At 35.3% G+C, this 13,567-nt stretch overlaps 1 protein-coding gene across 3 annotated transcripts in view; it reads left to right on the top strand.

Annotated features, from left to right (window-relative positions):
* The window catches only part of tbc1d15 (TBC1 domain family, member 15), a 46,154-nt gene extending 33,456 nt beyond the window's left edge, over positions 1 to 12,698 (top strand). For 2 of the 3 annotated variants that reach the window (XM_072551664.1, XM_072551665.1), the window contains exons 11-17: positions 2,707 to 2,823; positions 3,128 to 3,228; positions 4,474 to 4,573; positions 5,548 to 5,645; positions 8,699 to 8,815; positions 10,162 to 10,248; positions 10,966 to 12,698. In XM_072551664.1, the coding sequence (XP_072407765.1) occupies positions 2,707 to 2,823; positions 3,128 to 3,228; positions 4,474 to 4,573; positions 5,548 to 5,645; positions 8,699 to 8,815; positions 10,162 to 10,248; positions 10,966 to 11,184 (839 nt within the window). In that variant the 3' untranslated portion in view covers positions 11,185 to 12,698. The remainder of the gene's footprint in view (positions 1 to 2,706; positions 2,824 to 3,127; positions 3,229 to 4,473; positions 4,574 to 5,547; positions 5,646 to 8,698; positions 8,816 to 10,161; positions 10,249 to 10,965) is intronic. The other variant, XM_072551666.1, reaches the window with a different exon arrangement.
* The last annotated feature ends 869 nt before the right edge of the window (positions 12,699 to 13,567 follow it).

The raw sequence follows: 13,567 nt of genomic DNA, 5'->3' as shown, positions 1-13,567 counted from the left end.
ACATTTTCATCTCAGCCCTAGAAAGATATTCTGTCTCTGTCACTCAAAGACACTATATATTCGTTTCCTGCCATCCAATTGGCCTCTGAGTAAGATTGTTAAATCTAGATGCAGAACTCTGAGTAGTTTTGTTCTGATCAACTTTGTCCAGAAGGGACTGAACTAAGACGTCCAAAACTGTTTCAGTTCAGAACTCGCCAACCATGAAAGAGGGAAAATATTCATCGGCTCTCAACCTTCTCATCATCTGAGATTGGATTCTAACCCAGGCCATTACCAGTTGATTAACAAATTATGTAAAGCTTGTATGACATTACCAATCTCTCATTGCTTACTTATAGTATTTATCATTACCTTATTGATTCTGTGCATATCAATTGTGTAGCACTCTCCAATCTTTACCCCTTATTTCTGAGCTGACTTGTAAACATCACATCAAGTCTACTAAACCTAAGGATTTGGCTCCCTTCATACTGTATCTTTAATCATTGTTGAATTGATCTTGTAGTCTTTTATCATAAGAATTGAATGCATGTTTTCTCACTGAATTCTATACTTGGTCAATGTCATCACAAAAACGTTCTTTTTTGCTGGTTGTTTATTCTTAAAGTGTTTAATTTTTTCAGTGATTATTGTGCTATCTAACTACATCTTTCGAATTTTAGTAAAAAAAAATCAGTTGTAAACATTCAGCTTCTTGGCTTGGTAATTGCTTATATTTTACATGGGCTCAAACAATTAAGGGTATTCAGAGAACTATTGTTTGGTCTAGGCTGTATAATGTCTTTGACTTGGCTGTTTTTTCCTTTGTGCAAGTTTTCCAAATCCTGCTGCTCCCAGCAGTACTAAATTCGAGAGACATGTTCTTATTTTCTTAGTTGCCCATGGAGAAATTATTATGCAGAAAAATATTGTAATTGTAACCATCTGGAAAACATTTCACTTTTAAAGAATTGTTTTATGCTTTTGGCCATTCTTGACATTTTTTCTACTTAAGGCTTTTTTTTGTGAAGCCTTTCAAGCTATTATTTGTGGGTTTGTCAGATCGAGACATGTTTTAAGGTATGCGTTAGTGGTAGAAAGCAGTAAAGCGGTTAACTATTAGGTCCAGAATTAATCATGTTCTTATTCATTTTGTAGTCCTAGATTTTCATTAAACCATTTTGGTTTTTTATGAAGAGCAGAAAAGGCTAAATTTGCTTTAACTTTTTGATGGCAACTGCTGACTCCTTTTTAAATGTAAATTATGGATTTTTCAAGGACTGCAATTATTATAATGGGTTCTAGTCTCACACCAGTAGCCATAACATGTATGCAACAGGCTCATCTTGTGTCACATTACCAATCTAACATTGCACTGACCACAGTGCTCTCATGTAATCTTAGTTGCCCATGTTTACATTCATATCTAACTTCTTGAGAGAGTGGATAGCTGTTCTGTCATAATATTAAACAATCACAAAGGAATTTTTCAAAATCTTAGGACAACTTAGCAATTTATAAGATGTAGTTTTGCAATATGCGGAGGTAATGCTCCTCATGAGTGAAAGATATGCTGTCCCAAATCTTGTGGTAAACTTAGAAGCTGGACTGTTAGCTTGAATCTTAAATTACACTGCTACTTTTATCATCATGTGCACCTCAAAGTTTTCATGTTAATACCTGAGCTACAGTGTCAAGCAGCTAAATTGCTCACAAATTACAAGGTATTAGTGAGATTACATCTGGAGTACTATATACAATTTTGGTACCCTCACTTGAGGAAGGATGTAATTAGATTGGAGGCAGTTCAAAGAAGTTTTTCTGGATTAATTCCAGCTAAGAAAGGTTTTTTTCTTATGAGGAATGATTCAGAAGTTTAGGCCTATACTTGCTAAAACTTAGAAGGATGTGAGGAGATCCAACTGAGATATACAAGATGCTAAAAGGGATTGAAAAAGTTGGTGTAGAATGGACATTTCACCTTGACAGGCAATTTATAACAAGATGTCATGTTTTTAGGCTAAGGGGTGGCAGACTTAAAAGGGAGTTGAAGAGGAACTACTTCTCTCAAAGTGTCGTGTACCTTTGGAATTCAATACTTCAGGGTTTAGTGGACCACTGAATAAATGTAAGGAGGAGATAGGCAGATTTTCAATTAGTAATGAGTTAAAGGATTGTAAGGAGCGAGCAGGAAAGTGGAATCGAGGCAGAGATGAGATCAGCTATGATCATATTGAATGCCAGAGAAGTCTCAAAGGGCTGAATTACCTACTCCTGCTCTTTGTTCTTGTGTTCTTAAATCAGTCTTTCTTTAAATGAGTCAGTCTTTTAACTGTTAAGACAATTGTTCATTTATTAAACTGCAGACATTTTGAAATTGTTTTGCTTACTATTTTTGTTCTTTGATGTTGCTTTATTTGATCGTCACTGAAATGTCAGTATATAAATTCTTCATTCTGATAAGGGCTTTTGGTGCAGTGCCTTGATAGTTTAAAGACCATGGTATTTCATTGTGGAATTAACGTGTTTCATCTTGGGAGGGGGAAGAATTAATCCATTAAAAACCAAGAGCAGTAAAAGAAAACCATGCATGAAGATACTGGTTAAAACTTAGTTCAAATACATAAATGTCATCTTTGAAAAGAACAAATGCTTTAATTCTTCTTTGATTTCAGAAAGTTGTTTGAACATTTTAATTTGTTTGGAAACAAATATTTCTTTTAGAGAAAGACGTCAACAGAACAGATAGAACAAATCCTTTTTATGAAGGGCATGAAAATCCTGGATTGATTTTATTGCATGATATATTAATGACCTACTGCATGTATGATTTTGATCTTGGTAAGTATTATGATCTGTGAAAACTATGTTCAGTTTTACTTATGCAAACATTTATTATTTTGTAAATCTCTAGCTTTAACTTTACTGATAAATTATGACAATATTTTCTATCAAATGTATTTTTGTAGCATTAATTTAAGCTTTAATAAAAACATTGCAAATATATGCCTATATAGATAGGGACAGCATGCAAATAAACATTTGCTATTAAGTTATTCATTTCATTTGAGTTTAATATGTATTGAAATTGCTTGCTATATATGTGGCTTTATTACTGATTAACGATAAAATGTTTAATTTTTAGGGTATGTTCAAGGAATGAGTGATTTGCTTTCTCCCATATTGTATGTAATGGAAAATGAAGTGGATGCCTTTTGGTGCTTTGTTGCTTTCATAGAACAAATGGTAAGAATTAAAATTAGCTAGAATTGAATTCCAAGTTTTGCCACCACCTTAAATGGATCTCCCAATCTTTTTAAAAAGTTACACATCCACAGAGTACTGAGTTCAGAACTTAGATCACATGGCAAAGGAACTGAGCTTGTCAAAGCACACTTACTTACAATGGGTACATTCCTTTTAGATTTAAATAGACACTGCATTTATACCATCTAATTGCCAGATGCTGTCTCATATTGCCAATATGATCTCGTAGTTTCATAATTTTAAGTGATGTAATGGTCATTTTTTAAGTACAGTTGTAACCCTAAGACAAGTTATTGGTGTGAGGGCATCCAAAATTCCAACGGTCATTTGAATTTAGGATAGTTTATTGTTAACAGTAATGTAGAAGTTACTGTTTTCTTTCTTCAACTAACCATAAAGCTAGGAATGTAAACTAGCCAACTTTGAAAACAAATGTGTCCTCATGCCATTATTCATAATTTATAGCAGCTGAGAGATTATCAATGGATAGCACTGTCTTAATACTTGGGTTGACTAGCCACATTCAAGTGTTAATGGTAACTCTCTTCATGTAACTGCAGGTATAACTGCATGCTGTTGAATAATCAAATGTCTAATTTTAAAAATGGTTATTAGTTGCATGTTTCATGAACGTATACATTTAAAGTCAGAATAAAAAAGTGAATTTATGCCTGATATAACCAAAAATATTTTTCCACTGCTTGAAATACTATCTTTTTATGAGGGAGTTCAATTTGGACTTTGATCTTTTAAATCCATCCACTTGCCTACGTACCTTCCTTGGCTTATTTGCAGCTGATATCTTATTTTTTCCCTATTTATTCATTGTATTCTTTTATTTGCCATAATTCTTCTATATCTACCTTCCTTTCCTGTTTTTTTTCATCTGTTGCCATTTTTTGGTATATTTCCTTCTACCTTCCCTTTCCTGGTCTATTTCTCATCTTGCATTTAATGTTTTTATTTTGCTGTATTTATCTCCCACAACTCAGAAGAGTTTGGAAGTGAATATGGGCATTCAGAACCTTCAATTGTCTAATGCTGATCAGTAGAAGGAAAATAGATCAATGATATTAATTGGTGGATTTTTGACATGGATTAGCTAGGTTGCAAGTTAGGTGCAACTTTTTTTCATAAATGAAAGGTGTCAAAATTATTAGTATTTTTACTGTTTGTAAAATTCTAATATGATACGTATGTTTAATATCTTTATTTTTATTGTAGCATTGCAACTTTGAGGAGCAAATGCAAGGCATGAAAACAGAATTATCCCAGCTGAGTACATTATTAAAATTGCTAGACTTGGGGTTCTGGAATTATCTTGGTAAGTTTATTTTTTTTAAGTGTCCATCTGAAAAGCTAGATTTTGCTCTATATTCATTTTCCTGTCGGTTGATTATTTTTATGATTGTGGCCACTATTAATAATTGTTGCCTGCTGATTGAATGCAGTAGCATTGAGACTCCTATAAACCAATGTGCAAATAGTTGGGTGTTGTATTTCCATACTGCTAAACACCAATTCCACAACTATCTCCATTCTGTTCAGCAAAGGACAATTGCAATGGGAAGTCAGCAGTCTTCTAAGGAGCTGATTTTTTTTGTTTTGCAGGATAAAAATAACATTTTGAATAGAGAACTACATTTAAATAAAATATAGAAGTAGTAATTGTATGATCTTAAAACAGATATTCAGTCAGGTTTTTCAATTAATAAATTTTATGTACCAATATTTTTATTTGTTATTAATTTCAATAGCTGTAAGAAGCGTGTATGGTATTCTGGTTGAGTCCCATTTAGAAATGAGTTTAAGATGTTCAGTTTCTAATTGTTCACAGTATGCTTTATTTTCACATCTGCTCTGTGAAAGCAATGCTAATTTGAAGCCCCAACTACCCGAAGTGAATGCAAAAGGTCTACAGCACTGTTTTAAAGAGGAGCAGTGAAGTTCTTCCAATGCCTTCATTAATGTCACTCAACCACCCAAAACAAACAAACTAATCATTTATTTTTTTCTGTTGATAGGTGGTGTTGGGCAAGTGTTAGTTGTTTCTTTACATTTCTTTACATAACCGTACAGCCTACATTTTTAAAGTACTTTAAAAACTGTAAAATGCCTTGTATCACCTCTGAATTTTATTACTGTTAAGTAAAAACAACTTTTTTCCTTCAAGTCAGTTCAGAAATCTAAGCTTTGATAATTGAATATAAACATGAACAAAATAACTATGCAGAGCACTTTAGATATCCCTGCTCAACTGGAAAAGAGAATTTTTAACAAGATGAGTTGTTTTCCTAGAATCTCAAGAATCTGGATATCTCTACTTCTGCTTCAGGTGGCTTTTGATACGGTTCAAAAGAGAGTTCAACTTTCAAGATACTCTTAGACTCTGGGAGGTTAGAATCATTTCATGCATATTGTACAGATGAATGTGATTTTGATTTTCAGTTCATCTTTAAAAAATGTCAGAATTACTTTGCAATAACTCTATTTATAAAGGAACGAAATATTGCTGAATAGGAAGACATGTTGCTGAAACTTTTCATCTTGTCCTCATCAGGGCAGATGCAAGAATGCCAAATTTTAACCATTAACGATTTATCCTATAGAAGAAAAATGGTGCTAACTCACTGGCAAGCTGACTGTTGAAGAGGGAATGCCAGGGAGAATACCGCAAAGGTATTCCTATAGGTTCATAGGTTCCCCATGTTTCTGGGATATTTGAAAATGACACAAGCCTTGATCGTGTTACTTTTGTTTGCAGAGAAGTGTCTGACGTAACTGCACAAAGGCTGGTATCCTGTCTTTTAAACATGTGCACTGTGGCTGTGACCAGCCAGCTCATGATGAAGGGCTTTTGCCCGAAACGTCGATTTTCCTGCTCCTCGGATGCTGCCTGATCGGCTGTGCTTTTCCAGCACCACTCTAATCTAGACTCTGATCTCCAGCATTTGCAGTCCTCACTTTTGCCTAGTTCAAAGCTAGTCCTAGTCTGAGGAGGCCTTCTGAATCTCCTGTTTATATCTGTCAGCCAGGGCTCCTTGATTGGCCCAGTTTAACTCCCCAAATCAAGAATCACATATTTAATGCCTGGGCAGCACAAAAGCTCAGTCGTTAGCATTGTTGCCTCACAGCATCAGAGATCTGGATTCAATTTCATTCTCGGGCAACTGCCAGTGTGGAGTTTGTACATTTTCCCCGTTTCTGCCGGATGCTCTGGTTTCCTCCCACAGTTCAACAATGTGCAAGTTAGGTGGATTGGGCCAGGCTAAATTACCCATTGTGTTTAGGAATGTGTAAGTTAAGTGTGTTAGCCATGGGAAATGCAGGGTTACAGAGATAGGGTAGGAGGATGGGGCTGGGGCTGGGGCTGGGGCTGGGGCTGGTTGATGTGCTCTGCGGAGGGTTGGTATGGACTGGTTGGGCCGAATGGCCTGTTTCCACACGAGGGATTCTATGGAGCATTCACTGGAATCTGTCTGGTCATGGTTCCAATTATTACAGTGACGAAATGTTATGAGCTCAACTGGTTATCTTAAATTGGTTGTTATTATTGCCAGCTGAAAATGTGTTGCTGGAAAAGCGCAGCAGGTCAGGCAGCATCCCAGGAGCAGGAGAATCGACGTTTCGGGATGAGCCCTTCTTCAGGAATGAGGAGAGTTGACTTTCCTCATTCCTGAAGAAGGGCTCGTGCCCGAAACGTCAATTCTCCTGCTCCTTGGATGCTGCCTGACCTGCGCTTTTCCAGCAACACATTTTCAGCTCTGATCTCCAGCATCTGCAGTCCTCACTTTCTCCTGTTATTATTGCCATTAGTATACTCTGGACTGATCAGCAAGTTCTGCTCAATTGCAGAATCACATTTACCCATGGACTTTTTGTTAGTTTCGCATTTTCGTTTAAATTTGATTTGTACTCTGCCTACTCCAAACAACTGGCAGAATATGTTAATTAACAAGGGATAAAAATACTGAATCTGAAGCTATAATTAAGGAATGTGGAATGCATAACCTGTTATAAAAAAGGGCAGAAGTCTTTTCCATTAGAACAATATGGAACAAATATTCCATTTTCCTATGGAAGGGTTGTCAATACCATCAGATCTAAATCTTAATCACAGTACTTGGAAAGTAGAAATTTCCTTTAAAATTATTCTTTGTTTCTGCATTCACCATCTTCATGGGGAAGGTACATTGGCTGGCTAAAAGTGTTCTTCACTTGCCGCTGCATGTCATGCCAAAATCTTGTGTCTGTGTTCCTTGACTACCTTATCTAAGCCTGTCACACTTGTTTATACCTCTATCAAATTTCTCTTCCATCTCCTTTCCTTAGAATTATTTTCACTTTCCATTATTTTCAGCACCCTTTCAAAGACCTTTACATTTTTCCTCAAGTGTGGTGATTTGCAGTCGACTCAGTATTCAGGTTAAGGTCTAACTAGAACCCCAAACAGGTTCAGAGCAACTCGCCTGCTTTTGTACTCAATACCTCTACTTATGCAGTCCAAGACCCCACACAATTTGCTAATCATTCCATATACACTAGTACCATTAAAGATTAATATGCATGTGTCCCCAGGACCCTCTGTTCCTGCACACATTTTAGAATTGGGCTGTCAGTCTAAACTGACTCTCTCTATCCCTTGTGACAAAATGCACTGCCTCACGTTTCACGATCTGTATTAAGTGCCTTCTGCTACATGTCTGCCTATTCCACTTGGGTACAGGTGTCCTGTGCAGGCAGTTTGTCACAATTTGTGTGCCACTCCTGTAAGTTTGGTATTGTCAGTTAATTTTGAAAGTTTACTTCTCATTCCAAGATCCAAACTTATAAATGCAAGCAAAAAAAATGATGAATAATCAATTAGTTCTATATATATTTGTTATATTTGTCTGCCATTGTGTGTGTGTGTGTTTGGGGTGGGGGTGGAGGATTTGGGGGTGAAAAAGCATGCTTGCATTAATGTACTCAAAACAAAGTCTTCGGGAACATACCGGTATCTAAACTTGATTTGTAGATCCCAAAAGGAACGGTAGAAATTTTCGCCTAGGTATGCATCATTTGGTTCTCTCTCATTTAGTATTTTTTGATTTTGTTTAACTGAGTAATTTAGAGAGAATGTAGTTCTAGTTTCCCTGACAATATTGAGAGAATATTGTTTTTTTTAAATGTGCCTTCAGCAAGATGTTCAGCTGAACATACTGCTAACAGAAATAAATGGAACAATTATTACATCAACCAGGTGGGAAGAAAACCACAAAAAATTAAATTGTGAAGATATTTGAAGATTATTTTTTTGAAAGTGCTGACACCCGAACTGTTATCAACAATATTCATATCTTCCTCCTGATTCTAGAAGGGATCACAGTAGTAATAATCAAATCATAAGAATGGAGGAAATTAAATTTTGACAAGCATTGGAGGAAAAAAAAATCTCTTTGTTTTCTAGGTTATGTGGACTGGATTGCCTTGCCAGAATTTTCATCTGTTGATATGCTGTGCTATACTGGACTCTGAAAAACAGAAGATAATGGAAAACCATTATGGCTTTAATGAAATTCTAAAGGTACTTAATTATTTATACATTAAAAGATCAGATGCAGAGTTGCATGCTTTACCAATATTTCAGATCAGAATCAAGCAGTTAGTTACAGCACAGGAGGGGCCATTCAGCCCATTACGTCAGTGCTGGGTCTCCAAAGGAGCAATTCACATTGTTGCTATTTCCTGTGTTAAGCCCATACTCCACCTTCTTCATTTTCACGTAATGATTGAATTTCCACTTGAATGCCTTGATAAAAGCTGTCAGGTTCTGTATTTCAGATCCTAACTATGCAGTCACTGAAAATATTTTTACTGATGTTGTTGTTGCTTCTTTTGCCAGTTACCTTAAATCTGTGCCATCTGGGGCTAGATTTTCTGGGAAGTGGCAATTTTCCATTGATTATTGCTCCACACTTTACAAAAGAAGAGGGCTCCTCAGTTTTGAATGGAGATTCTAATCAAGGCTTCTCCAGAAGTGCAGTCTCACTTCTATTCTGACAATTCTTTAATAATGTAGACCGGTTAGCAGAAGGCAAACGGTACCCCTATTTCACAGCAGTCAGCTGCTGTATACTGAAATTTAAAGGTTTAGAGAGCACATTAACAGCTGCTGTCAAAAGTTAAGTTCGTAGGGTAAGTGTGATTCTAGGCTGTTCGGAAGGTAAGGTGATCAGAAAGTAGGCTCCCAGCAGAATTAACTGTCAAGTGGGAGGGGACAGGGTGCTCAGTGGGTAGGGGCAAATTGGCAAGGAAACCAGGTAAGTAAAACTGTGTTTAGAATAGGTCAAGAAGGTGTTGGCTTGGGCAGTGGAGTGGGTGGGAGAGGAGTAGTTGAGGATGGGTCTTAGGTTACTATGGGGTCAGTTAAATAGTCTAACTTTTCTGCATTGGCTACTTATTTAATTTCATTAAAACCCCCTGAAGTATTGGATTTAAACTGAGCCGTTTGGAGATTTTTAAGTGTAGAGAAATTTGCCACTGAAGTCTATAATTTCCAGGCAGTTAATTTAGAATCTGCTATGATGGGGATTCCTCAGGGTCCCCATAAGCAATTCCCATCCACACTGGAATAATGAATGTCTGGTCAATGGAAAACCCAGGCTCTAATTCCTTCCACCAATGGTCACTTTTTTTCCTTATCTAGTATGTCCAGACTCTATGATTGTAATATCTCTATCAGATCTCTTCCCAACCTCCTTCAAGGAAAACATAATTCTTTCTTCATACCTAGTGATGAGAAATGTCATTCCCTTGCATCTTTTATGCACACAAGCAGGCTTAATCTTCCTTAAACTTTATATAATGCAGGATTTGGCTTTTTTCCTCCTTGAAATCCACATTGAGGACTTGTTACTTTTGTATTCTTAGCACATCAATGAACTTTCTTTGAAATTGGATGTAGAAGAAGTACTTTGTAAAGCAGAGGCAATTTACTGTCAAATGATGAAATGTAAGGTGAGTGACATGCAGTGAAGTGTTTAACCTCACAGTAATGAATTATGCATGACATTGTGTCAAGCCTTTTGGATCACACAAGTGCATTTTATACCAGCTATTAATTAAAATGTAAATGCTTTTATTGCATAGAGCAATACTGTTAATGCAGGTAATTAAATATTAAAATAAATTTGATAATCTTAAGTTATTCATTCATGTTCACAATTTTGTCCAATGAGGATTGTTAATTTCAAAGTAGCTGTAATATGTTGTAATAAATGATTCAAGCTATCAATACAGTTTAATTCGAGTGAAAATGTACATGAATAGCTTTGATTATAGACTGTGTGGTACATCTTGTTTAAACAAAACTTATTTAAAAACGTTTGTTTAATATTACTAGTGTTATGTTGTGTCTACACAGTCTATTTGAAATTGTATGTACAGATGCCTATTGTTCCGGTTTCAAATGCTCAAATCAGTTCTGAATACACACTTTAAAACTCCTTTGATCATCTCTGCTGTTGCATAGACTTATCAGTTAATATGGAGAAATTGCAAAGTAACAAAAGGTTTTCCATGGCAACCTTTGACAACCATATTTCAATTTCCTGTATCTTGTCATTGCCAAGGTTACAGTTTAAAATTACAATAGTATGGTGTATTTTAAGTAAAACAGAAAAAACTTGAAATTAAAATGTTTTTTTTATTTAAACTATTGTGTGTATTGTTTAGGATTTGCCACAGGCTGTTGGTGAAATTCTCGGCCTAAAGGATAGCACAACTATAACCCCTGATTTGGAAATCAATGCGTCTGAGTCAGGAGATACCAAAAATTCCTGGAGGGCAAGCCATTCTGTTTCGGCAGTGGCTTCCTTAACACAGACAAATGACGACTTAGCTGAACATACAAGCACTGTTCAGAATGGGCGCAAGGCAACGACTGTAGAATGAAGTTGAAATCTGAAATTTTGTGACCCTAGCCAAGTGAGATGCCACAATTTGTTTACTTTTTTTTGCAAAAGTCTTCATAGATAACATATCAGTATTTGGAATGATCTGTGGTTTTAGATATGTGCAGGATTGGTATGAGAAATGCCCTGTTGCAGTTCCAAATGTTTTTTTAAAAATGAATGCAAAGAAAATTTAATTTTTCTAATTACTTAAAACCATAAGGGCCTTCATATAGAAATGATTTTTCAGACTTCCTTGTGTCAAACATGAATATTGAATGGGAATGAGGTTTTGTTTCATAGAAAAAATAATTATTTTGTTAATTCATGAATGCTTATCTAATTAGTACCTATGATTTAATTGAAAGAGGGTTTTCTCTCAAAAATTCCTCCTGAAATCAAAGACATAATTTTTTTTGTAGTTCTTAAATAAGCTTTATAACTAGCTTGTCTGATCCACATTGGTGCTTAATGACTGTCTAAAATGAGCACTTGGGTGAGATATTTCATTCTTGATCAAGTTTTGTCTGAGTTGAAGATTTAGGAAAGCAAATATAGTGGATGGAGGATTTGCTCAGCTGTTGGTTAAGTCGTTAAAAAGTTCCACCGGACATATTTGTTCTTAAAAGAAACCTAGTACTTTAGAGCTACTCTACAGATTTTGAATTAGCTATCCTGATAGCTCTAACAAAATTGATTGCAAGTATTTGTAAAATAACCTGTGAACATTCAAATAAGACTTCAGCTTAATACTGCATTCTACAGTGCTTTGGAGGAAGAAATTGCTTACAAGTTTCTCTGCTGTGATACATTATATGCAGTATTAATTAAAGAATATTCACCACATTGTAACATTAAATCTGAGACTATAATACCTAAAATTAGTTGATAGCAGGAGAGTTCTCTTCAGGGATCCTGTAAGATATAGCACTGCTAGAGATTGTCAGAACTGCCAAGAAAGTTATTTTAAATTGCAATTAATGGAATGCTTAGCCTAATATTCCTTATCAAAATGCAAAACAAAATTTTATATATCTTCTAATCAACTGAGAATATATGTTGAAAAGCATATTTTTAAGCTACTGCATTTCCCATCCATACTCTAATGTATGGTTAACAATTAAAGCATGTTCAATAAATGTATAACTTGATTTACTTTGATTTTTACTATAATAAGAAATGTACAGTGGCACAATTTCTAACAGTTGTATAAAGCCTGAAATTTTGTATTCTGATTGTGTACAAAAGTAAATGTAATATATAACTCTCCTTTCTAACATATGTACTGTGTTCACAAGGGACTATTTTTTAGTACAAATATGTTTTGTTGAAAAGGAAATCCCTGTTTGCACTGCTTTTTATTATGGAAAACTTAAGATCATTTTACTTTACAAAGGCATTAAAGTCAAGTACATGGAAGAAAGGTGTAAAATTACATAAGTTTGTATGCTACCCATTAATATAAATGTAACAAAGAAACTTTTAAATTGAAATAAACATCCTTGAAGAGCTTCAGCTAATGTCTTTAGTGCAAAGAAAACTTCAGTTTTCAGTTTAATTCAAACTGAGTTTCTGGAGGATGTTAATATGATATCTCAAAAACTAAAACTCTGACTTAACATACAGTCAATAACAATGCCATTGACTGATCAGACAATACTTTGTGCTTCAGCTCTTACAGCTCTACTTATTTTGATTTAAACTTAAAGCATTGGTAACCATTTAAGGTCTACATATGAAAAAAACTTAATGTTTAAAGTATTTAAAATATTTTCTTTACTTAGAATATCATCAATGATATATATTTTTAGTGTGCAAAATGTCTTGTATAGTCATATAAAGTAAATTACCATGGAATCGGACAATACAAGAAGGCAGGCTGGAGAAGCCTGTACCACCTTTTCTTAGGGTATTTATCAGTTATGATCTTTACCTGCATTTGAGGAGCATAGGTGTTGGTGTTTTTTTATTTCCTACTGCTTCCACTGAAGAGGGATATCTTGGTATTGTGAAAGACGAGGTATTGTGCATCATCCAAAGTGATCAGACACAGTATATTTTCCAGGTGAAGGCCATACATAGAGTTGAACAGAATAGAATAGCAATTTATTGCCCGGTGTATTTTTACAAAAAATAGTGAAAAGTTTTATAAGTTGCCATGACGTGGTGTCTGTATCAATGACATAAGTCACAGATAAGAAGAAGAAAGTAAAAGTTATGGTCGAGTTCATCTCTGATCACTTTCAGTTCGGGGAAAGCCAATTAAAATGGTGAACGTTGGAATACCTATACGCTGTTGCTGAAGAAGACCTCCATGCTGGGACAAGACCACCAAACCAAGACTGCCTAACCGAGACCACCCCTCCAGCACGTGGTGACCACTA

This window comes from Chiloscyllium punctatum, chromosome 32, assembly GCF_047496795.1.
Source record: "Chiloscyllium punctatum isolate Juve2018m chromosome 32, sChiPun1.3, whole genome shotgun sequence".
Classification (NCBI taxonomy): Eukaryota; Metazoa; Chordata; class Chondrichthyes; order Orectolobiformes; family Hemiscylliidae; genus Chiloscyllium; species Chiloscyllium punctatum.
Note: the sequence above shows the minus strand (reverse complement) of the source record. Positions and strands in the feature narration are given on the sequence as shown.